We start from the raw sequence: 25,465 nt of genomic DNA, 5'->3' as shown, positions 1-25,465 counted from the left end.
TCAGCTCAGTGAGCAAACTCACATCCAGAACCTCTACCAGAGCTACAAATCTTTTCAAAAATCACTAATAATCCACTTAGATGAAGGAATGAGATGTAAAGAATCCAAATTTGTTAATGATGTAGATACAAAGGATGCAGATATATGAAAGGGGACAAAGGCAAGTTAAGTCAGTGGACAAGTATGTAGAAGACCAGATATAATTTAGGGAAGTGAAGTTATCCCTTTGGTAGGAGAATAAATAGTTTATGTCACCTTGTTTTAAATCAATGGGCCGGAGAATAAAGAGTGAATAAATATTATTGGAATTATATAGAACCTTGGTGGAACTACACATCAGTTTCCTCACCCCAAGGAAGTATACACTTAGCTTAGAGAAAGTGCACTTTAGGCTTGCTGGTCTGATTTCTGAGATAAAACAATCCTATGTGAAGAAAGTGAGTTGTGGATTTGTACATGCCCTAGTGGTTAAAAATGAAGTTTCCATTAATCGAAAGTTCTTCATGTGTAGAGAGAGTTGATGAAGCAAGGACATTTCCCCCTTCTGGAAACTCAGAGCACGGGGTGACCACCTCAGAATAATATTTGATCATTCGGTAGTGAAAATTAGAAATTCCTTCAAACAAAGATTTGTGAATATTTTGAATTTTGCACTTTAACTCTGGATCATCTGTCATTAGGTCTAATCAAATTCTGTCTTAGAGATATACAGAAGGGAAACAGTCCCTTCATTCCAACCAGTTCATGCCGAATATAATCCCAAACTAAACTAGTCCCACCTGACCTGTTCCCTGACCCATATCCCTCCAAACCTTTCCTATTCATGTACTTATCCAAATGTCTTTTAAACATTACAATTGTACCGACATCCATCACTTCCACAGGAAGCTCATTCCACATGCAAACCTCCCTCTCTATTTTAAAAAAAATTGCCCCTCATGTCTTGTTTAAATCTTTTTCCTGTCATCTTAAAAATGTGTCCCCTAGTCTTGATATTCCCCCATCAAAGGGGAACAACAGCTACCATTAACTCTATTCATACCCCTCATACCAAAAAATCTAAGATATATGGAGATAGCATACATAGGTGAAGGGAAGAAAAATTATTTAACTGCACAACAGGACCACTGGAGAAATTTTTCACCTATGAAATAAAAGGATAGTGACAGCTGATACTAATATTGGCTAAACGGCAATAGATTAGGTATACAATGTGCTCTCCCCAGGGGTCAGAACAACCACTGACTTTTTGACATAGAATAATGGATGCAAAGGGGATTATTTTAAAAACTCAAGATGACAAAATTTCTAAGTATTGTAAACTTTAAGGATAGAGATAGACTTCAGGAGGGCATGGTCAAACATGTGGTAGATGAAATTTAATGCTGAGAAGAGTGAAATCATAGCAAGAATGAGGAGAGACAATATAAAACAAAGCATATGTCATTTAGCCCTTTGAGCCTGTTCTTCCATTTAATGAGAACCGACAAAAATCAAACAGTTCCAGATAGATTAGATGCAGGAAGGAAGTCCCAGATGGTAAGGGGCCCAAAGAAGAGGTCATAGCTTAAGGAAAAGGGCTAAACATTTGAGTACTGAGATTAGTAGAAATGTATTCACACAGAGAGTGGTGAGCCTGTTGAAGTCACGAAGTGGTTGAAGCTCTTGTGGCTAAAGGGATCAAGGGATACCTGGGGAGGGGAGCAGGCTCAAGAGGTCAATGGCCTACTCCTGCTCCTACAATTGAGAGATATTATGCCTGGTCTGAGACCTAACTCCATATACTGTACATGCTTATATCCCTTAATACTTTTGCTTAGGGTCTAGATGGATTACATCAGGAAAAACAGCTCCCCTCAGAAGTGAGGTCAAGAATCAAAGGATACTCAATTAAGGTGACTGGCAAAAAAAAACAAAAGGTGACTCAAGAAAATATTTACTTTACGCAGCGTGATTGGCATCTGAAATGTGCTTTTCAGGATAGTTGATGCAAATTCAATTCTAGCTTTCAATAAGTCATTGCATATACAATGAAGATTTTTTAAAAATCCTGTAGGGATATGTTGGAAAGGACAGAGCAGTGAACTAGCCGAATTGCTTGTCAACGTGTCAGGTCAGACTCAACACGCCAGATAACCTCCTTCACTGTGATAATCATTCAATGATTCTATAGCTCGATAGCTGGTTTTGAACAACTTAAAAAGGAGACTGATATAGGAAAGTCAAAGAAAACAGATACATTCCATCTGAAACATGTCGCCAGCATTTTGAGAGACATTAAGTAAAGATTCATACTTTAAAACGGCCCGCAGCAGCAATAATGAATATTGCAGATTATTAAAATAACAATTCCACCACCAAAGAACTCGTTCGGGAGTAAGGAAACACTGGCGTTTTGAACACCGATCGCAACGAGAAAAACAAAACCACGTCGCTCACAAAAATTAATTGCTTAACAGCAAATGAGTGTCAAAACGTGAGGGATGTAAAAATCTGTCCTTACAGAATATTGCAAAAGAATGGAGAGGGAGGGGAACGTCCCAAAGCTCATTGTGCAATTGAGAAGACAGGGATACGTGATGGATTCAAAAATAAGTGACGCTCCAAATCTGTTTAATTATTTTTGTGCTCAACTCACCGCAACCGATTCTCTAAAGATTGAGCAGAGAACACCTGCGGGACGGCGCCATTTTGTCAAAGCTACGTGTTTGGGTGAGAGGGGGAAAGGAAGCACAGCATTGTGGGAATGACCCTCCCAGGAATAGGGGTAAAGAATAACAAAAATAGTTGAACCTCGAATAAAATATGACTATTAAAGATCGGATAGTCTTTAGAAAATAACATGAATTTATTTTGCCTATATTAGAGTAAGGAGAAGCTGTTTCTGATTTTTGGGTGTCCACCTCTGGTTGCTAGGGAGGCCATATTGGACTGAGGTAAGGTGGGTAAAAAATCAAGCGCGAAAGTAAAAACGAGAGACTGATCTTTTATTGTTTCTCATCTATAATCTGAAGCCATCGTCCCTTAAAATGGCAGATGAGAGAGTAAGTATTGGCATGCAGTTGAAGTTCACGCACTCTACTTTTCATCTAAGTTGATATTTATGTTTGATTTAACGTCTAACGCGGATTTTGAAGTATTGAAAGTCATCACGATTCTGATTTTTTTTGTTGTTGCGGAGGCTGGGGGAGGGTGTGAGCAATGGATCCGCTAGAGCCGGCGGCTGGCATTTTATTCCTGAATCCAAAGATAGAAAACGTGAGTTGTAGATGGCGAGGCGCCGTCGTTCGAATCAGTAGTTAAAGATTTAAGAATCGAAGAGAGAAGGGTAACCTCAATTTGTGAAATGTTGTATTTTTGTCTGTTTTCAAGTTAAAATTTGTATGTTTTCGTTTGCCTCGAGGCCTTACACTCGGAGTAAAATTCACCCCGTGGTCCAGCAGTGGCCTAGATGGAGATGAATCATTCATTATAAAATGACCCATATTTTCCTCGATGTGGCTTTATTAAAGTGATTTAATTTTGCACTTTCCATTAGTTAATGTCAGTTATGATCGATATATTGTGGAAGGCTTGGTTTATAATAAAATCTTATAGTCAGTCGGACCACTACGAGAGAACCTCTCTCCCATAATACAATTTATTATTTCGGGCACACCACCGCATTCCTTAAGACAACATTTGATGTTGACAATGACGGGGTTACTGAAAATCTTCCTCCCCAGTCACTATGACTAACTTTTCTGTTTTTCAAATGGTTATTATTACAAAATTAAACAAAAACACATCATTTCAGATCGACTTTGCATTGAATGTTTAAAATTGTTTTGCTGCGATCCATGTGACAGGTAGTTTTTTGTGTGTGTGATAGTCAAGAGTTTTCGTAGCTGTATGAATTCAATTGTATGGAGTTGGTGGTCTTCCTTAATTTTCCTTGTTACACCTTTTTTTTTATTCCGCGCTTTTGAAATGAGTCGAGGATAACTCCTACTGTCTTGCACAAAAGCACAATAGTTTGGCTGCTCAAACTTTTCAATTTTAAAAATGACCAGCTCCGGGAGTTTCCATGGGGAAAAAGTTATTGTCACAACATGATGGGCTTTGTTCAGAGCTATTCTATTTGGCATGCATTTCACTTATTGAAGTAAATGCTTAATGTCTGATGTTTGTATCTGAAATGAATTGAATATTTACAGTGCATTCCATTTCATAGTGGATTCACAAGCTTATAAAAAGAAAAAAAGCATCCCTGCTTGAGTTGTTCATGATTCATATGGGAACTGAAAACATTAAGAGCCTTCTTGTGAATTTGAGTTTAAGCATGTTGAATGTTTTAAGTATGACGCAATGATTCCTATGGGGAGCAGATTTTGTACCTCGCTCATGATGTTCCTGTTGATCTGGAAGGGGTTGTGTGCTGAAATTTCTCCACCTGAAATTACTCTCCTTTTCCTTTTCCACTTCCCCTGTGCAAACAAAAACTTGTCTGATCTTTTAAAAGATTGTAATTAGTAGATTTAAAGTAAGATAGTGACTGTGTCATTACCAGAGAGGAGCTGGCATTCCATGTGCTTTCTAATTCTCCCATTCAGGTCATCTTTGATCAGGGTTTTGTTGTAAATGTTTTCCACTTGTTTCAGCTGACCTCAGCTTTTTTTTTGCTAATGGCTGGAGAGACTGATCAGCATTTCAAAATAGTACACAGGCCATTTAACCTTGCTAATCAAAACCAGTCAAAATGGCACACAATCTATATTACAGATATTGAATTTAATAACTCTTTTCTAGTGACATCTTAATAAACACAAAATATAACTCCAGCCAATTCAGTGAAGTTTAAGCCTTGTATTTTATTTAATTTTTCATTTCTGACTTTGGAGGTGTTGCTTTCTTCTTGGGATGTGGTGCCATGATTTTTTAACCCTTCAGGAAATCTGCCAAGCGGCCAGTGTTCAGATGTAAGCTTTAACAGTAAGTATTAGTTAGTTATGCTTGGATATATATCCCAGCCAAACATGTTCCTGTTCTCTTTTGATGACTACGATGACAACCTCCTGATGAAGGAACGATGCTCCAAACAGCTATTGCTTCCAAATAAACCTATTGGACTATTACATGGTGTTGAAATTTTTAAAACCTTGTCTACCCGAGTCCAACACTGGCACCTCAAAGTCATGATGACTACATGTGCCCACTTCTACCCATCTTCCAAAAAGTCAGAGGTTAGGCTTGGCGAGTGAGAAATGAACGATGAGTTAGAATTGCAAAAATAAGTTGGATGGGAGGCCAACCTGAAGCAGGAATATAAAACTCTGTAACAATTGCAAGAAAGGGGAAGAGATTTTCATGAGCCTGCACATACTGTATCTCATTTTGTGTGAAGTTTAAAAATTATTGTTTCCATGCTGAAATAGTTTGTATTCATTCCAAGTATATAACAGGGTGTTCTTGCTTGTTTATTATACCTTACAAATATAACATGCACCTGCATTCTACATCTACAACTTTGTTTTACAATTCCTGTATAGGTCAATAGTTTTTTGTAAATATTTGAATTCCCCAATGACCAATGTAAAGGAATTGCACAATAAATTTTTTACGATAACAAATCAACTAAAGCAACACTACTTCATAGGGAAATAATGCTCTAATCTACAAAAAATATGTTTATAACACATGATAATCATGTCACATTTATACCACGTAGGAAATAGCCCACAGTCATTCCCAGTTTTTCTCTCTTTTTTTTGCTGAATTTTACAATCTATTGTCAATGAAAACTGCTTCCCAGAAATCCAAAATCCAGCATGGTTCACATCAATTACTTCTTTCCCACACTATTCTATCTCATTGTGTCTATCTTCCATTTCAAAGTGTCTTGAGAAAGTCTGCAACAACAAGAGCATCTGCTTCTGTCTTTATGTTCAGGTGTTAAACCTGGTATGTGCTTTTGAACACAACGTGACCTTCGGTCTCTGGTTTCTGTGGTAACCAAACCACACTGGCTTGTTGAGCAGAACCAGTAATAGATCACATGATTCTTCACTCTTCTAACAGCTATCACATAGCTGTGAATTTCAACGTTATTTGTAATCTTGTATAACAGACAAAGTGCCTGTAAGTTGTCTGTGAATGTTTTAATCATTTTTCCTTTAAGGCTTAATGTACTAGTCATGAAATAAGATACATTAGCTTGAAAAAAATGCTTCTCACATGCACAATGTTTGTCTTTCCTCAGGAAATAGGAGACCATGACACTTCTGTAGAGAATGTGACTGAAGATTCCAACCACGACCCTCATTTTGAACCAATAGTTTCTCTTCCTGAGCAAGAGGTAAAAACATTGGAAGAAGATGAGGAAGAACTTTTCAGAATGTAAGTAATATGTGGTGTAGTACTTGCAGTACCCCTGCTGATAATTCTGTTTTACTTATAGGCAAGCAAATTGTGGACTTATGGTGACTTTCTACATCTTAAGCTTGGTGTTCTCCAATATGATTCTGAATTTGCCTGTGTCTAACTTGATCACACATTCCTTTGTCTTAACTGGTTTTTGGTCTTCCAATATTTCTCGATCCTGCTGTGACTTAGTTTGTCTAGAAATGTCATACACGTTTTTGTATCTCCCTTCAATCTCTTAGAGTCATACAACATGGAAACAGCCCCTTCAGTCCAACCAGTCCAATTCGAACATAATCCCAAACTAAACTAGTCACACCTTTCGGCTCCTGGCCCATATCCCTCCAAACCTTTCCTATGCACATATCTATCCAAATGTCTTTAAAACATCCACCACTTTCTCAGGAAGTTCAATCCATATGGGAACCACCCTATGAGTACAACAAAAAATTGCCTCCTATATCTTTTTTAAATCTCAATCTCCCACATACACACCACACACACCTTAATTTGTCCCCTTGTCTTGAAATTCTCCATTTTTTTTCGGGAAAAGATAGCTACCATTAATTCTATCTATACCTCTCATTACTTTATAAACTTTTATCAGATCAAAGTCCCAGCCTTTCTGTACAACTGAAACTTTCTATACTCGGAAACAATGACATCCTCTACGGCCTGGCTGAACTGGTGCTCACCCTCAACAATTTCTCCTTCCAATCCGCCACTTCCTCCAAATCAAAGGGGTAGCCATTGGCGCCCACGTGGGACTGGGCTATGCCTGCCTGTTTGTTGGATATGTGGAAGTCCATCTTCCACAGTTACACTGGCACCACCACCCCCACCCATTCCTCCGCTACATCGATGACTGAATTGGTGCCGCCTCATGCTCCCACAAGGAACTTGAACAGTTCATCAGCTTTACCATTATCTTCCACCCCAACCTCCAATTCACCTGGACCATCTCGACTGCCTCCCTCCCCTTTCTGGACCTCTCCATCACCATCTCTGGTGACAGACTAACCACGGACATATTCCACAAGTCCACCAATTCCCACAGCTGCCTAGACAACACCTCCTTCCACCACACCTCCTGTAAAAACGCCATCCCTTATTCCCAATTCCTCTGCCTTCATCTCATCTGTTCTCAGAATGACCAATTCCACCTCGAACTCCCAGGTGGCCTCCTTCTTCCACAATTGCAACTTCCCTACCCACGTGGTTGACGATGACCTCCACGTCATCTCCACTTTATGCACCACTGCCCTTGAACCCCACCATTCCCAACACAACAGGGACAGAAACCTCCCTCACCTTCCACCCCACCACCTTCCGCTTACAACATATCATCTTCCCCATCACCAGAGATATATTTCCTTCCCCACTCATCTCAGTGTTTTGAAAAGACCATTCCCTCTGCGACACCTTTGTCAGGGCAACACCCCCCATGAGCCCAAATTCCGGCTCAGGATTTGGAGCACAGGTTTCCAGGGGAAACATCCAGCTTAGAAGATGGAGAGAGGATGGTATGTAAATTGTTTGGAATGTAAATAATAATAACAGAAATTCTCATGAGAATGCATCTTCGGGTGAGAAGGATTATAAGAGACTTGGAGGAATGAGGCTTTGGGGTGAGGACCTTTTGAACACTTAAGATGAGAATTTTAAATTTGGTGGACCAGGCGATTAATGTAGATTAGTGGGGTGATGGGTGAATGGCACTTGTGCAAGTTTGGATGATCTCCAAGCTTATGAAAAAGTAGTTCAGAGAGTGTTGGGTTAGGATAGTCTGGTAGTTAAAATCAACATTGACAGGGGATTTCTCCAATAGCTGGACTGATACAAGGCCAATATTTCAGATTATAACAAATTTTAAGAAGAATATTTGTTCCCTTAAAGAGGCATTCGCCTCTTTCCAAAGTTCAGATGACAGGAGACCAAAGTCCTCATGAATGTATAGGGACCCAGTGTCATAATGGTGCCTACTCATTCTGTGTTTTTTTTTTCTTCATTGATTGTCTAATAAATGAACTGATAAACAGAGCAGAATTATTTTCCTGGGAACTGCTGAAGACTGTAATCAAGTCAAAAACTACATTACGACTACACCAGTTTGTGGGATATTGCTTCTTAATTTATTGCATAGAGTCATAGAGATGTACAGCACGGAAACTGTCCAATCCGTCCATGCCGACCAGATATCCCAACCCAATCTAGTCCCACCTGCCAGCATCTGGTCCATATCCCTCCAAATCCTTCCTGTTCATATACCCATCCAAATGTCTTTTAAATGTTGCAATTGCGCCAGCCTCCACCACTTCCTCTGGCAGCTCATTCCATACATGTACCACCCTCTGCGTGAAAAGTTGCCCCTTAAGTCTCTTTTATATCTTTCCCCTCTCACCATAAACCTATGCCCTCTAGTTCTAGACTTCCCCCAACCCAGGGAAAAGGCTTTGTCTACTTCTATCTGTGCCCCTCATAATTTTGTAAATGCCTATAAGCTCACCCCTCAGCCTCGAGGGAGAAGAGCCCTAACCTGTCCAGCCTCTTCCTATAGCTCAATCTTGGCAACATCCTTGTAAATCTTTTCTGAACCCTTTCAAGTTTCACAACATCTTTCCGATGGGAAGGAGACCACAACGGCACATAATATTCCAACAATGGCCTGATGTTTTTCACTGTTCTTGAATCTTCTGCAGACCAACTAGGATTGGAATAACTAGCAACTTGAATTGCCTTCTTCAGGGAAGGGGAGAGAGATTGGTCTGTTGTCTTTGTAATGGGTGTCCCTTATGGCAAACGGTTAGTGCAATTTGCCTGATTTAGATGGTTGTCAGGGATAAATGAAGTATATCTCATGGTAGATCAATATCTTCTGTGCTTGGTGGGATTTGTTTCTGCCAGGAAAGCAAACACATAAGTTGATGTGACTTTTGCCCACTATGGTTGGTACTTTTTAAGTTGCTTATTTCCTGCCTAAGTACAGTATAACAGCCCTGAATTTGTTTGCATTAAGAATTCCATGTATTCATTACAAGCTTGTTTTTCAGATAACCCATAACAGAAGGGCTGTATTTTTTCATTCATTGGCCCATAGTGTATTAAAGGTGGTCAGATATGGTTACATTGAGGTAGTTTCCCCAGTGTGCTGTTGGAACAAAAACAACTTGCCTCCCTTTTTTTTAATGGGATTATTTCTTAAATTATGTGTATGTTTTTGTTTGCTTTTTGGGGAATCTTTTGTACTGGGGACCCTGGTCTTCCAAATCCTTTTCACTTAATGTTTTTAACTTTCTGCACTCCACTCCAGATGAAAAGATAATATGCTGATTTACTTGACCACTTAGTTTGTATCCTTCTAAACAAGGTATAAGATAGATTATGGCTTAATCGTGTTTTTGTTTTACTAGGCGTGCAAAGCTATTTAGATACGCATCAGAAAATGACCCTCCTGAGTGGAAAGAACGAGGAACTGGAGATGTGAAGTTGCTGAAACATAAGGAAAGGGGAACAATTCGCCTTCTGATGAGGAGAGATAAAACTCTCAAAATCTGTGCAAACCACTATCGTAGGTCTCGCCTTCGTATATTGTTGTCAAATACTTTGTAGATTTGCCTGCAATAGTTGTTGATCATGTTAGCTTCTTTTGGGAATATTCTTTCTTAAATGATTATATAAGTTAGAGGCTCCCAATGTTTTTGCTTCTGAAGGTTATTTTTAAACAAAAAAGAAACCCTTTAGACAACCATGTTTCCTGTGTCAAAACTAGTTATTCACTTGAACAAGTATATTTTTGTTTACGACTTGACCACTATTATCTGGAATTCCACTTCTTCAGATGAGATTCTGTTTTCTGCACAATCTGGAAAGAAATTCTCACAAGATTTTAAATTTTTTTACGCATATGCTCTATAAATATATTGGATGCAATTTCTAGTTCTCTATTACTGTAATCACAACTTTTTTTTGAGGGTGCAAACAGATGCTCAGGAGTCAGTGCAAAGAAAGCATTAAGATACTGATAATATTTCCAATTGATTTGATACACAGTCTTGTCATTGAAGAAACAAATGAAACTTTCGGTCATAGTTCTATCCCTGTGGCACCACTTCTTGGTAGTTTGCCTTGCTCTTCCTTACCTTCTAGGGTATTTTTCATCTTCTGCCCAGCTAACCCTACATACATTTATCTAAACACCAGTCTCCACAGGAACTGACTTGCTTTCTCTTGTCTTATACTTACCTTCATTGGGCTGAATCCTTTCTTTGACAAGGAACCCCAGCCATCACTTCTCCAAACTCAGATTCCAATTGGTCAGTTGTGATGTGAGGTTTTTTTCTGTACATTCTCTGGTGCATTTTGGCAGGCAGCTTGAAACTACCTCAGGCACACAGTTGAGAATCGCTGGTGCAAACACGTGATCGACTCCTGGGTATGCAGGATAATCATTGATTTGCATTATTTGACACACTGTTTTGGATTATCTTTTGGAATAATCAAATATTGCTTTTTTTAAATAACTCTGGCTTGCTGCTTCATTTTCTCATGAAAAAGTAATCATGTTCCTTTATTGTTAGCATTGTAGAGCTGCTGGGTAATCGAAAAATGAGACTTTATATATCTTGCCATTTTGGATACCTTGATATTTTTGGTAGTCTGTGCTGTGGTCAATTGAAATAAATTCCAGGACACGTTTAAGCTGTAGAAGTCAACCTCCATTGCTCTGCCCCCATCAATTTTTTTTTTATAATTCTTATTTCTAGCTTCAATAGTGGAATAAAAGAATGAAGTAAATGCAAAATTTTCACTTTCCAGCTCACTTTGCACTCTCCTTTCCAGAGACTTAATCTATTTTGCTAACAGTTGGAGTAGACCTGCAATGTTGGAAATATTTTTCTGAATCCCACACAAGCAACAGAACATGAATTGTAAAAGATATTACATTGGGCTGAGTTGATCAAATATGTTCTGTCTTGCATACTTCAGGATAATCTTGGCTTTTACTTGAAAGTTTCCTTGGGGTTTCCCAAAACTTTCATTGTGAATCAGTAAGTGCATTAAGCTACTGAGGCAAACTTCCAATCTGTCTGAATGCCCTGGGCAAGCTAAAGGCCAGCATTTTGATTCCAGTTGCTTTCTCCTACTTGGTGATTTTGCTTAAAATGCACATGAGACCATTAGATTGGCCAAGAAATTAAATAACCAAATCAGTGCAAATTGTCCTGATTTATGCAAAGAATGGATAGAAACAAAGGCATCTGTACCTGTTAGGAGAAGTCACCACCTTGAAAATGAAAGAGCAAGGAACACTTGAAGGAATAACAAATATAATTTGTTTTTTAATCGCTTCTGAGATTTTGAAAATGTTAACTAAAAATGTAAAACTGAAATTGAAGCCTATTTCTCCAGTATGATTGATTTTTGCATTAAACACATTAAAGCAGACTTATTTAATTTGTTAAGCAGCTGGCCCTATTAAAATACAATCATTGCTGTTTATATGATGAGTAAATGGCACTTGTTTATTTTGAGCAAAACACAATTTTTGGGCTTTTTTCTTCTTTCTAGTTACACCTTCAATGGAGCTAAGGCCTAATGTAGGCAGTGACCGGGCATGGGTCTGGAGTGCACCTGCTGATTTTGCTGATGAAGAACCCAAACCTGAACTTTTGGCAATCCGATTCTTAAATAAAGAAAGTAAGTATTGGAGTAGAAGTAATCTTATCTGTAATTGTGACTTTTGATGTAAACAACCCAAATTAAATTATCCACATAACTTAGATTAAGTGGACTAATGTTCATTCTACAGTTGGATGTTGTGTCCTAATTTATTAGTTGTAACTAACTCGAACCATTCAAGTTAAAAATTGGACTCACTTATGAGAGACTGCACATATTATAGCATTTATTATTTGTTCCTTTTTTTTTGTTTATGTACTTGGAACAATTTAAAGTTTTAATTTTTCTGTTTTGGCAAAAGACCTATTCAAGTAATATTGCCTCAAGATTGCTGAATATGCTTTGGGCACCTCCTGCCAAAAGTCTTTATGTATATTTCTGCTGACAAAGTCTGCACACACAGCACTGATGATTTCACAGGCAGAAAGCAATCCAATGAACAAGTGTTCTTCTGGTGCCTTTTCTTTTTGCATTCTAACCCAAACATCCTTCCCTTTAATCTCACTTATGATGGGAAATTTCAGAGTATTGAGTACAGGAGTTGGGAGGTCATGTTGCGGCTATACAGGACATTTGTTTAGGCCACTGTTGGAATATTGCACGCAATTCTGGTCTCCTTCCTGTCGGAAAGATGTTTTGAAACTTGAAAGGGTTCAGAAAAGATTTACAAGGATTTTGCCGGGGTTGGAGGATTTGAGCTATAGGGAGAGGCTGAACAGGCTGGGGCTATTTCCCCTGGAGCATCGGAGGGTGACCTTAGAGGTTTACAAAATCATGAGGGGCACAGATAGGATAAATAGACAACATCTTGGGGTGGGGGGGAAGTCCAGAACTAGAGGGCATAGGTTTATAGTGAGAGGGGAAAGATATAAAAGAGACCTAAGGGGCAACTTTTTCACACAGAGGGTGGTATGTGTATGGAATGAGCTGCCAGAGGAAGTGGTGGAGGCTGGTACAATTACAACATTTAAAAGGCATTTGGATGGATATATGAATAGGAGGGATATGGGCCAGTGGGACTAGATTATCTGGTGGCAGTTGGGATATCTAGTCGGCATGGACAGGTTGGATTGAAGGTTTTGTTTCCGTGCTGTACGTCTGTATGATCTGCACACATTCTGTTGAAGATCAAATAGTTTATTAAAGATGTCATTTCAAATTACACTGGAAATTTGTGCAAAATCTGCCAGTGGAAAAATTTTGTAAAACTTGACATTTGCCTGTGATAGTATGATATTTCATCTTTCACAGTAACATTGGATTCCGTGTTCTTTACTGATAGTAAGCTGTGTCTCAGACAGTTTCAATACAAATCCACTGGGTGGCAGTGCAAGAATGAAAGACATACCGGATCAAAATGTGAATAAAATATAAATGTGTAGAATTAAAAATCAGGGGAAACCGTAAAACAGTGTTCTACTGAACCATTTCAACACAATAAAAGTCTATGTATTTGCCACATAAAACATGCATAGATACGCTTCTGATTCTAGCATTGAATTATCGACCTGTAGATGGAGAGATTAAATCCTGTCATGACTGATTATGATTTAATTAACAAATTTGGAAAAGCGCAGCAGGTCAGGCAGCATCCAAGGAGCAGGAGAATCGACATTTCGGGCATGAGCCATTCTAGTCATTCTTTCTTCAATAGACATGAAAGTAAAATTTGAATCTGTTTATGGAACAGCGTGCTGAAATTGTGAAACATTTTCCAAGAGCAGTAAAATGTCAGTTATGAATAGCTTTCTCGCTTAATTTAATATATGCAGCATATTTAGTAGATGTAACAAATCTTAAACTCACCCCCTCAAGCCATAGATTTTGGCGTCACTGTCAAACACAGTACTGATCATGTACTCACATCTTACTGAATATTGTATTGCACATTATATTGTTCGTTGCAGGCAAATGGCACAAATGCACACACAAAGATGTGACAATTGTATCCCAAAATAATACTTTTCCAAAATGTTCCAAGAGCCTGGACCACACTCATTCCTGTTTAAAATATACTTTAATCAAATCCAACTGAAATTGGTTTTGACAAACTGACTGGAGAAGACAAACGGCTGGTATCAGTTTGTCGAAAGCTCCCACTGCAATTAAACCGTCAGAATAGCCTTTTGGAAAGTGACCCCTCAACCACTGGCAGGTGATTGTAATTAAGTATGTCAATTTTCCCCAAATAGTTCCCAGTCTTCTGCGTGTGTGTGTGTGTCTCTCTCTCTCTCCCTCTCTCCTCTCTCCCCTCCCCTCCCCTCTCTCTCTCTCTCTCCTCTCCCCTCTCTCTCTCTCTCTCTCTCTCTCTCACTCTCTCCCCCCACACCACCACCACCACTTTGGACTACAGCAACCTTTTGACCTTGCCTATCTCTGGGCCTCCAACCTTGCTGCATGTAAAAAATAAAGCTTGGTCCTAACTCTTAATGCATTATTATGGAAGAATGGTATAACATGAGAGAATATAATTTCTTCATTTACTAGATTGCAGTACGCTTTGATATTGATCAGATTCTACCAGATTTCAATAACCGTGTGATGTACTTCTTCTGTATCCAGGAAATTCACCGTTACTCATAATAGTGGAATTACTGTGGTACATTAAATAGATATTTGCACACGTGAAGTGTGTGCCATTGTCTGGATGATTGATTTCCCTATGTATTGGAATATATTTTGTTTCAATGAAGAAACTCTAACTGAAGTATCAATGATTTTCATTTCCCTTTTTAGATGCACAAAAGTTTAAGGTAAAATTTGAAGAATGCAAGGAGAAGATTAAACTAAAAGGTGAATGTTTATTAATTCTGACATGCAACATATTTGAAATATTTTATTTACAAGTAGGGGTCTGCTCAATTTGCAATCTTCAACAATTTCATAGAAAATGTGAATTACAGGGGAATCTCGATTATCCGAACAAGATAGGTGGGCACTATTTCGTTTGGATAATTGATTATTCGGTTAATCAATTTAAAGGCGTTTCCTCTGGGCTCAAAGTCTGCTCCCTGTTCAGGAGTCTGCAGAAGCACACAGCGTCTAACCCGCCACCTCCCCCCGCCTGCTCCCAACCCTGTCCAACAACACACACTCACCCACACACTGCTTCTCCTCTCTTTCCCCCCCCCCCCCCCCCAACCCAATGTCTTTGGTGTAATGTTTCTATGGAGACCTCGAGATCTCCTTCAGAAAATCCGATTTTCGGATAATTGGCATTCGGATAATCGAGGTTCCTCTCTGTTCATGCAAGATACTGTTTTGAAACTTGGCTTCTAGTGATACATTTGCATCCTCCTTTGTGATAATTAAATCCAGTTGGTCGCTGTTTGGATATATGTGCATTTACTTCAGTATTGGTAACATCAGTTTGGTTATGTTTATTTCAGCACTAGCTAAAATGACCTCCAGTGATAAATGGCAAAAAATTTCAGTTCTCGGTCATGTGATGCAGTTTCCAGCAGGAATCTTGCATGTTGCTCCAGCAAATTTACAATACAAATCTTGACAGATTGTCTTGTTGATTCAGAATTTCTGTATAAAATACATTGTGGAAGCTCCTGACCAGAACAGAAAGCAAGGTTTGGAGACTTCCATGTTTAAAGGGGCAGTGGAACAGAATGAAACAATGTTGGAGATAGTGGAGACTATCATTTCTGCTGACATTCCCTTTTGGGAGGAGTAATATGGATGGTCTAAAACTAAGGAAGTACTTCAATTAGCACAGCTGCAAAATGCTGGTTATGTTCCACATGTGACCAAACTTTACCAGGATTATTTACCAGAAGAAGTTGCTTCACATGTCTAGTCTGTTAAATCTGCACTGCTGGAATGTGATTCCATTTCAGTCATGGTCAAAGAGGCAACAGATGTACAAGATAACTATATACTCCACATTTTTATTTGTAGCTGGAAAAGCAACAAAGGGCCTTTGACTTCTAATGGAGACAATTGAGCTTGAGTTTGAATTTTTCAACAGAAGCATTTTAACAGTAAAACTGTAGTAAACTGTACCTTAGAATTCAAAATAGTGTCTGCATTTATTTCTAACAATATGATGTATATGAACAAAGCTTATTCTGATGTACTGCAAGAAATTGTGCCAAATGCAATTCATACTCTCTGCAATACAAACATTGGCTATTGATGTCTGGTGCACGGGCTTCTCTGATGTTGATATCTTGGTTTTCTTAAAGAAAACATTTAAACACTGTTTATGACATAAATTATAACATTTGGAGGCAGTCGGCGGTCAGTGACATTTTATCTACAACAGTGCTGCTTCCACTAGAATCGATGATTGATTGATTGATTGAGTTGGAATTCATGGCGTACTGCAGTTAGTCATAGAACATTACAGTGCAGTGCAGGCCCTTTGGCCCTCAATGTTGCCACCCTGTGAAATTAAAAATACTACTTTAGGTTACTGGATTAATAGTCTGGCAATAATACCACAAGGCCATCCCATCCTGGCTTCGTGTAAAGATTTACATTGCGATCAGAAAGTTGTCTGACAAGCTTGAAATCATTCTAGGCACACAGTCCTTGCTTAAACTGTGATCTCTAAAACATAGTGACCTTGAAGACCATGTGAAATTTGTAGCTGAGGATTTGGTGCTGCAATGACTGTAAGGTTGCCAAGCTGAAAACTGCTGCAGATAAGTGTTTTAGTCAATTACAGCAAAACTAAATCAATACCATGGAGTATGATCAGTTGAAACTGCCTTAGTTTAAAAGTCTGTTGTCTACATTTAGTTTAGAACAGTTTGGATTTTTGATCTGAGTCCATTTATCTATGGTTTGCCACCCCCAATTTAATTTAACCAATACCAGGTTGGTTGAAAAAGCATGAGAGTAAATATGCAGCTTTCATGATCTTTATCAAAGAAGGCCAGATGATGTTAAAATTAACTAAGGTTTTGGACTCTATTTCCAAACAGTTTTGTCATCTCCATAAGTTGGCAAAGCACTATCTTACAATTACAGGTAGTTGTGTGATTCAGAATATGCTACCTCAATATGCAGTCATGTATTTGTACCCCAGTACAACATGCTGTCATTTGAAACTGCTGGTGGATGTAGCAAGCTACCATTGCACAAACAAATGCCCGTTTTATGAAAGTAAGCATAATTTGTTTTTCTAAGGTTTTGTAATAATGTATTATGATGTACTTGGTCTATAGAATTTTTAAAAACGTGTGAAATATAAGAATTTTGCTACCTATACCACAACAGGCGCATGAGAACTTCTGAATTTTTTCCCCCAATTTGAGTAGGTCTGTACTTAAAAGCAATATTGTATGAAATTTGAGAAACTAATAATGAAGAATGTTTGGTTAAGTTTTTATTTTTGTTTATTTGTTCATGGTGTACAAGCATCAGTGGCAAGGCCAGCATTTATTACTCATCCCTATTTTTCCCTGACAAATTATGCTGCATTTTTTAAACTGCAGGTTGTTCCCTTTATAATGCGTGTTTTGTGAATGCGAATTGACTGATTTGGGACAGTGTTTCTATAGTGTGAACTTTCAAAGCATGTTGGTTATACTATGATACCCACCCCATTAGTTTAAATGGTGCTGCTATTACACAGTTTTCTTATAACACAGGATTTCATGAGAATGGAACTACCGCATTATAGCAGAACTGACTGTACTGCAGACCGGGTGGGGGGGTAAAAACACCCAGTCAGATAAAATGTCATCAGACTTGAAACGTTAACTCTGCCTTCTTCCCACAGATGATGCCAGACCTGAGTTTCAGCTGCAATTCCTGTTTTTTGACTTAATTTTGATATCTGATCTAATGTCAAACAGCTCTATCCAGTCTTGTACTTTAGGTGCTGAATTACTGTCTGATCCATTTGTGCAGTGTATCATGTGAAGTACCTTTTGCACTTAAGTGCAAAAATACAACTTTACATTAAGAAAATTACCCTTGTTTGTATCTTTGACAACGGTAAATCTGATCTTTTAATCATGTAAAGAATAGTGTTAAAGTATTCAAATAGGCCAATCCGGAGGTTCACATAACTTGACTGCAGAGGAACAAAGCATGCTTAAAGTTTTTATAAGATGTGTTGTCTTGTGTCCAATATTTAAATTGTTGTTGTACTTGCAAGGGAGGAGTGATTTTTCTTCTTTCTTTCTTTGCATTCTAAGGTTAAGGAGAATTTGATCGAGAGAAAGTATGGAGATTAACTTTGCAGTTTGGGATACTTTCTGTATATTATCTTTAATCAGCTATTTTCTTTAATTGCTAATTGTTAGGTTAAACAAAAAACTGTTTCTAATGAGAATATTTTTTTCTGTCCTCAAAATATGCTGAAGCATCTTACAGCCAGTGACTTTTTGTATTAATGTACTTACAGGATGTGGACATCACTAGTTCGGCCAACATTATTGCCCATTTGATTGTAAGGATTGTATATTTCAATGTGGAAGCAGGCTGTTGGGTCCATCGAGTCTATACTGAAGCTCCGATGAGCACCCCACCCAGACCCAGCCCAGCCTGTCCTATTACCCTGTACTTCCCATTGTTAATTCATCAAGCATGCACGTCCCTAGAGAGTATGGGCAATTTAGCATGGCCAATCCACCGAACCTGCACATCTTTGTGGAGAAAGAAGCTGGAGCAACCAGAGGAAACCCACACAGACATTGGGAGAATGTGTGGAGTTTGCACGGGTTGTCCCCCAAAGGTGAAATCAAACCCAGGTTCCTGGTGCTGTGAGGCAGCAATGCTAACCACTGAGCCAACATGCCATTCACACACTTAATTACTGTTAAGCAATTGGTATTGGTGAACACCTCCTTAAAATGTCAGAATGCCTGTCTGAATTATAACTGGTTTGAAATAGATTCATAGAGATGTACAGCATGGAAACAGACCCTGCGGTCCAACCCGTCCATGCCGACCAAATATCCCAACCCAATCTACTCCCATCTGCCAGCAGCCGGCCAATATCCCTCCAAACTCTTCCTATTCATATACCCATCCAAATGCCTCTTAAATGTTGCAATTGTACCAGCCTCCACCACTTCCTCTGGCAGCTCTTTCCACACATGTGCTACCCTTTGCGTGAAAACATTGCCCCTTCGGTCCCTCTTATATCTTTCCCCTCTCACCCTAAACCTTTGTCCTCTAGTTCTGGACTCCACCACCCCAGGGAAAAGACTTAGTCTTTTCTATGTTCTTCTATCCATGCCCCTCATAATTTTGTAAACGCCTATAAGCTCACCCCTCAGCCTCCAACACTCCAGGGAAAACGGCTCTAGCCTGTTCAGCCTCTCCCTATAGCTCAAATCCTCCAACCCTGGCAACATCCTTGTAAATCTTTTCTGAACCCTTTCACTTTTTACAATATCTTTCTGATAGGAAGGAGACCAGAATTGCACGCAGTATTCCAACAGTGGCCTAACCAATGTCCTGTACAGCTGCAACATGACCTTCCAACTGCTGTACTCAATACTGTTGACCAATGAAGGAAAGCATACCAAATGCCTTCTTCAATATCCTATGTCCCTGCATCTCCACTTTCATGGAACTATGAACCTGCACTCCAAGGTCTTTGTTCAGCAACATTCCCTAGGACCTTACCATTAAGTGTATAAGTGCGCTAAGATTTGCTTTCCCAAAATGCAGCACCTCGCATTTATCTAAATTAAACTCCATCTGCCACGTCTCAGCCCATCTGATCAATATCCTGTTGTAATTGTTGTGGTTCTGTTCGCTGAGCTGGGAGTTTGTGTTGCAAAGGTTTCGTCCCCTTTCTAGGTGACATCCTCAGTGCTTGGGAGCCTCCTGTGAAGCGCTTCTGTGATGTTTCCTCCAGCATTTATAGTGGCTTGTCTCTGTCGCTTCCGGTTGTCAGTTGCTGTCCGCTGCAGTGGCCGGTATATTGGGTCCAGATCGATGTGTTTGTTGATAGAATCTGTGGATGAGTGCCATGCCTCTAGGAATTCCCTGGCTGTTCTCTGTTTGGCTTGCCCTATAATCGTCGTGTTGTCCCAGTCGAATTCATATTGTTTGTCATCTGCGTGTGTGGCTACTAAGGATAGCTAAGGATACTAAGGACACTATTCAAAAGGGCCACAACACACTGCAGCACACCAGAACTGCAAAAAGAGGAAGAAGAACGCCTCTTTGGATTTTCCTTACCTCTATTTGCCAAAGCTATCTCATGTTCCCTTTTTGCCCTCCTGATTTCTCTCTAAGTATATTTCTACTGCCTTTTACACTCAAGGATTCACTCAATCTATCCTGTCTATACCTGACATGTGCTTCCTTCTTTTTCTTAACAAAACCCTCAATTCTTTTTTTTGTTATCCAGCATCCCTTACACTACCAGCCTTTCCTATCACCCTAACAGGAATATCCAGTTTCTGAACTCACGTTAACTCATTTCTGAAGGCTTCCCATTTTCCAGCCGTCCCTTTATCTGTAAACATCTGCCCCAATCAGCTTTCGAAAGTTCTTGTCTAATACTGTCAAAATTGGCCTTTTTCCAATTTAGAACTTCAGTTTTTAGATCTGGTCTATCCTTTTCCACACTATTTTAAATCTAATAGAATTGTGGTCGCTGGCCACAAAGTGCTTCCCCCACAACACCTCAGTCACCTGCCCTGCCTTATTTCCCAAGAGTAGGTCAGGTTTTGCACCTTCTCTAGTAGGTACATCCACATACTGAATCAGAAACATTTCTTGTACACACCTAACAAATTCCTCTCCACCTAAACCCTTAACACTAAGGCAGTCCCATTCTTTGTTTGGAAAATTAAAATCCCTACCGTAACCACCCTATTATTCTTACAGATAGCTGAGATCTCCTTAAAAACTTGTTTTTCAATTTCCCTCTGACTATTAGGGAGTCTATAATACCATCCCAATAAGGTGATCATCCCTTTCTTATTTCTCCGTTCAACCCAAATTGCCTCCCTGGATATATTTCTGGGAATATCCTCCCTCAGCACAGCTGTAAAGCTATCCCTTATCAAAAACTCCATTCCCCCTCCTCTCTTGTCTCCCTTTCTGTCCTTCCTGCATTTGTATCCTGGAACATTTAAGCTGCTAGTCCTGTCCTAGTCCCATATTCCTAACTATGCCCTAAGTTCATCTGTCTTCCCTGTTAGGCCCCTTGCATTGAAATGAATGCAGTTTAATTTATCAGTACTACCTTGTTCTCTGCTTTGTCCCTGCCTGCCTTGACTGACCTGCTTCTGTTCTCAACTGTACCAGTCTCGATCGATCTCTTTCCTTACTATCTCCCTGGAACCTTCTTCCCCACCCCCACCCCCAACCGTACTATCCTCCCAAGCAGCTCTAGCAAAACTTCCTGCCAGTATATTAGTCCCCTTCCAATTTAGGTGCAATCTGTTCTTCTTGTACAGGTCACTTCCACCCCAAAAGAGAATCCAATGATCCAAAATTGTGAATCCTTCTCCCATACACCAGCTCCTCATCTGCTCTATCCTCCTATTCCTGCCCTCACTAGCTCGTAGCACCAAGAGTAATCCAGATATTAATACTCTTGAGAACCTCCTTTTCAAATTCCTGCCTAACTCTCTGTAATCTCCCTTCACAATCTCAACCTTTCCTCTTCCTATGTCGCTGGTTCCAATGTGGACAATTACCTTCTGCTGGCCCCCCTCCCCCTTGAGAATATTCTGCACCCTTTCCTTGATCTTGGCACCAGGGAAGCAACACACCATTCTGATTTTTCGCTATCTGTACTTCTGACTAGAGAGTCCCCAACACAGTTGATCTCTTGGAATCCAACGTATCCCTCATTGCATTAGAGCCGGTCTCAATACCAGAAACGTGGCTGTTCGTGTTATGTTCCCCTGAGAATTCATCATCCCATACGTTTTCCAAAACAGCATACTTGTTTGAAATGGGGATAGCCACAGAAGACACCTGCACTAACTGCAAATCTCTCTTACCTCTCCTTATTGCCTCTAACTGTTTCTCCAACTGATCCATTCGATCTGATGAGGTTTGCAACCAATGGCATATAATTCGTAGTAACCCATAGATTCTCCTTAAACTCCCATGTCCGACAAGAAGAGCATATCACTCTACTAAAGACCAGTTTTACTCCTTCACAATCTACAGACCCAGAAAACCATGTTGTTCCTCTGCAAAACACTGCTCCAGGTTAAATTAATAGTTATGACTTGTATTTTAAGTTTAATCAAGAGACCTATCTCAAAAAACACAATCATGAAAGAACCCACTCTACTCACTACTGCAGACTTTTTGTAGGCCACACTTAAAATATCCGCTTGTCTGTTTCTGTGCTGTGACCTCTCCCAAACAGGTTCCTCCAAGACATTTAATACAATTGAATGGCTTGCCTAGTTTATTTCACAGGGCACTAAACCATATTCCATGTGGCTCTGAAGCTACTTGTAGGCCAGTTCAGGTGAAGATAATAGGTTTGTGTTCCTGAATGTTAATGAACCTGTTGGATTGTTAATAACAATTCACTAGTTCCTAATTGCTATTTACTGATGCTGTTTATTCCACATTTATTTAATTAAATTAGTCTAAATTTCTCCAACTACCATGGTAAAATTTACTTCTGAAATACAGTCAATTCTGCTGTAACGCTAAAAATCACACATCACCAGGTTATAGGTTTAATTGGAAGCGCTAGCTTTCAGTCCAACCCCAGCATCTCCAAATCATAACTGCTATAATGCGGTAGTTCTGTTTTCATATCGCATTATAACCAATAAATGCTTTAAAAGTTTGTGCTATAGAAACAATGTCCCTAATCCGTCAATCGTGGTATGTCGAATTCACGTTAATGAAATATGCATTATCTATATAGTCACTATAGTAGAGAAAAATGTGGTGGCTAATTTACACACTAGAAGGTCCCGTGTCTAAAGGTGAGAGAATTGGCCACATAGTTGGTTTTATTTGTTTTAACTGAGGAACCATTATTAGTCAAGTACCAGGAGATTTCCCATTTTTATTTTTAAATAGCATTTATTCATGAAACTCTTTCATTCGTTTCCTTATCTGTTTCTATCAGGTGACAGTGAAAGTGCAAATAAGGTTGCTGAAAAGCTAGAGGAACTATCCGTTAAGGAGGATAAAAAAGAATCCACCAAAGAGGAAGAATCCAAGAAGAAAGAAGTGACCAGTGAAAAAACTGAAGAGAATTAAGATAATCCTCGTCCTTGTTTTCCTTTCCTTTTTTTTTACAGCAGACTGTAATGAACTGGGTTTGGACACAGATGAGCCATTTTCTAGGCTTTTGCCCTGTGGTCCGAAATTGTTATGAAGATGTAGTACCTTCACAGAATGTCATTCCGCGGTCATCAACCACCATAAATGTGCTAATGTATTCCTTTTGAAACTTCTAGGAATGTTATCTGCCTTATCTATTTACAGTCTTCTGAGAGAATAATTTAATTCTATTACTTTAATTCCTGAAAATTGGTAATTATAACATGCTTTACTGTGTATGACGACCATTTTTTAAATTTTTTTTTCTGTGAATAAGACTCCAAATGCCAGAGTTCCCACATTGGGTAGGACATGGTTTATAACTAAATTAAATTCCGTTAAGTTATATATGAGAAAAGTTAGTCCATTTTTTTTTTATATTTTTTTCCCAATAGTTTCTGGATCAGTTAAGTATGACACCAAGTTGGAAGATTGAATTTTTTGAGTTTTTAAAAGAAATTTTACTGAGGGTTCCCCTCCCACTGTCTAATTTGATTAGATTAGTAATTTACAGATTACACAAGAAAGACTTCTGGTAAGTTCATTGCAGGCTTAAGTGAAGTTTTATTTGAAAGCTGTTGGACCTTGCAGATGAGGAAGAGACAACATGTCTGTTGTAAGTTTGTTACGCTTGGTTAAAATATCCTGTTGTGGAAAGTCAAGCAGATTGATATAGTGTCAATTTACCAATCTAGTCTCCTGTCCTTTTTGGAGCTTCCTCAAACAATTGTACACCAGTACAGGTCCACATACATTGCTGTCGAATCATATGTAAGATCTTGTACTGAAGCTGAATACTGTCTATGATGACACCAACATGATGCATGTGAAGAGAGATGGTGATAGTTTCACAGTGGGCCATTTTGATTTTCTGCTGGCTGCAGCTGTACGACTCGTACATAGCAATACCAATATTTGTAGCAGTGTGACGTTTGGCATGTACACAATTAGTTACACTGACATTACAGAAAAATTCGGTGAAATTGAGAGAGAAAACTTGACAGGTTTGCATATGCTTACCACGGACCACAAACATTTGTGATAATCTAGTTTTGTGTTGGAGTGAACAAAACATCTGGATCTAGCGTTTTGTAAATGGGAAACTTATAAAATGGAACTGTTGAAAATTGATAGGTCTCGTTAGGAAATTTGCAATAAAGAGTTTTGCAAGCGGCATGCAGTATAGTGAAGTTGTTTTCTTGCTATCAACTTTATATGCAAAGTGCACCTCATCCCTGAAGATGATTTGTCTCTAAATCACTGGTGTATTATGGAGTTGTGCTCCCTGGATTCTTCCCAAACCCTTAATGTCTTCCCATTTTACAAACACTTGAGCCTGAATAATTTGAATTTTTTCCAAAAATATAAAATTACTGCAAAAAAAACCTTGCAAAACAACAACAGCAAACAAGGCACTACTCTACTCCACAAACCATGTAGCAGGAGAAAAAACTACACCATCCACAATTCTATAAATGACTAAATCAAAATAAAAGGAAACTAAATTAAAATTGAGTTGAACCAAGGCAAATTAAATTAATTTACAACACTCTGCGCAATTCCACCAAAGTTCCCCATCATCGGGAGCATCTGTAGTCTTTCTGTATAAAGTTCATAATCTGGAAATAAGTCTCCCAAACAGGAAGCCCCTCTGGACTCTCAGAGCCTAAAGCCAGAATCCTATTCCTCGCAAATTACCCTCATTTTGATACATCATTTTCCATGCTTTAACCATTTTAAGGACAATCAGATTTCTGCAATGGTCCATAACAGTCCTCAGCTTGTCATGAGCAACAGATTAGTGAGGGGAAATCTTACCTGGGAGGCCTTGATGTCCAGCCAAATTGACCGCGGGTCCTGTCAAGCCCAAGCAGCCACATAGAATAGTAGGAAACTTATTTGGTATTTATTAAAGTCTGGAAAATCCACACACACACACACCCCACCCCACCCCATCGCCTGCAGAAGCTGCAGTTTGGCAAGCTTAATAATGTCTGTGATAGTAATGTCTTAATAATATCTGTGATGCCAGATAAAAGTACCGAACCAACTGTAAAGCCTCCATAGTGTTTGCCTGGGCAGCATCAAAGGGAGCATTCGCATATGATATAATAAACGAGGAAGAACATTCATTTTAACGAGAGCTGTT

General features: G+C 39.1%; 2 protein-coding genes across 3 annotated transcripts in view; one reads left to right on the top strand and one right to left on the bottom strand.

Moving 5' to 3' along the window:
- trmt2a (tRNA methyltransferase 2 homolog A) overlaps positions 1-2,732 on the bottom strand; it is a 40,747-nt gene extending 38,015 nt beyond the window's left edge. Inside the window, exon 1 of the mRNA XM_060843413.1 lies at positions 2,639-2,732. The gene's annotated coding sequence lies outside the window, so the exon portion shown is untranslated. The remainder of the gene's footprint in view (positions 1-2,638) is intronic.
- Positions 2,733-2,943: 211 nt separating this feature from the next.
- Positions 2,944-24,490, top strand: ranbp1 (RAN binding protein 1). Of its 2 annotated transcripts, none has more exons than XM_060843415.1 (6): positions 2,944-3,044; positions 6,239-6,375; positions 9,810-9,967; positions 11,968-12,096; positions 14,815-14,871; positions 23,120-24,490. In XM_060843415.1, exons 1-6 carry the CDS (start codon positions 3,030-3,032, stop codon positions 23,251-23,253), a joined length of 630 nt encoding a protein of 209 aa, XP_060699398.1. In that variant the 5' UTR covers positions 2,944-3,029; the 3' UTR covers positions 23,254-24,490. The 2 variants fall into 2 exon arrangements, with proteins under 2 accessions (XP_060699398.1, XP_060699397.1); XM_060843414.1 differs by lacking the exon at positions 2,944-3,044 and adding an exon at positions 3,182-3,258.
- The last annotated feature ends 975 nt before the right edge of the window (positions 24,491-25,465 follow it).

This window comes from Hemiscyllium ocellatum, chromosome 24, assembly GCF_020745735.1.
Source record: "Hemiscyllium ocellatum isolate sHemOce1 chromosome 24, sHemOce1.pat.X.cur, whole genome shotgun sequence".
Lineage (NCBI taxonomy): Eukaryota > Metazoa > Chordata > Chondrichthyes > Orectolobiformes > Hemiscylliidae > Hemiscyllium > Hemiscyllium ocellatum.
Note: the sequence above shows the minus strand (reverse complement) of the source record. Positions and strands in the feature narration are given on the sequence as shown.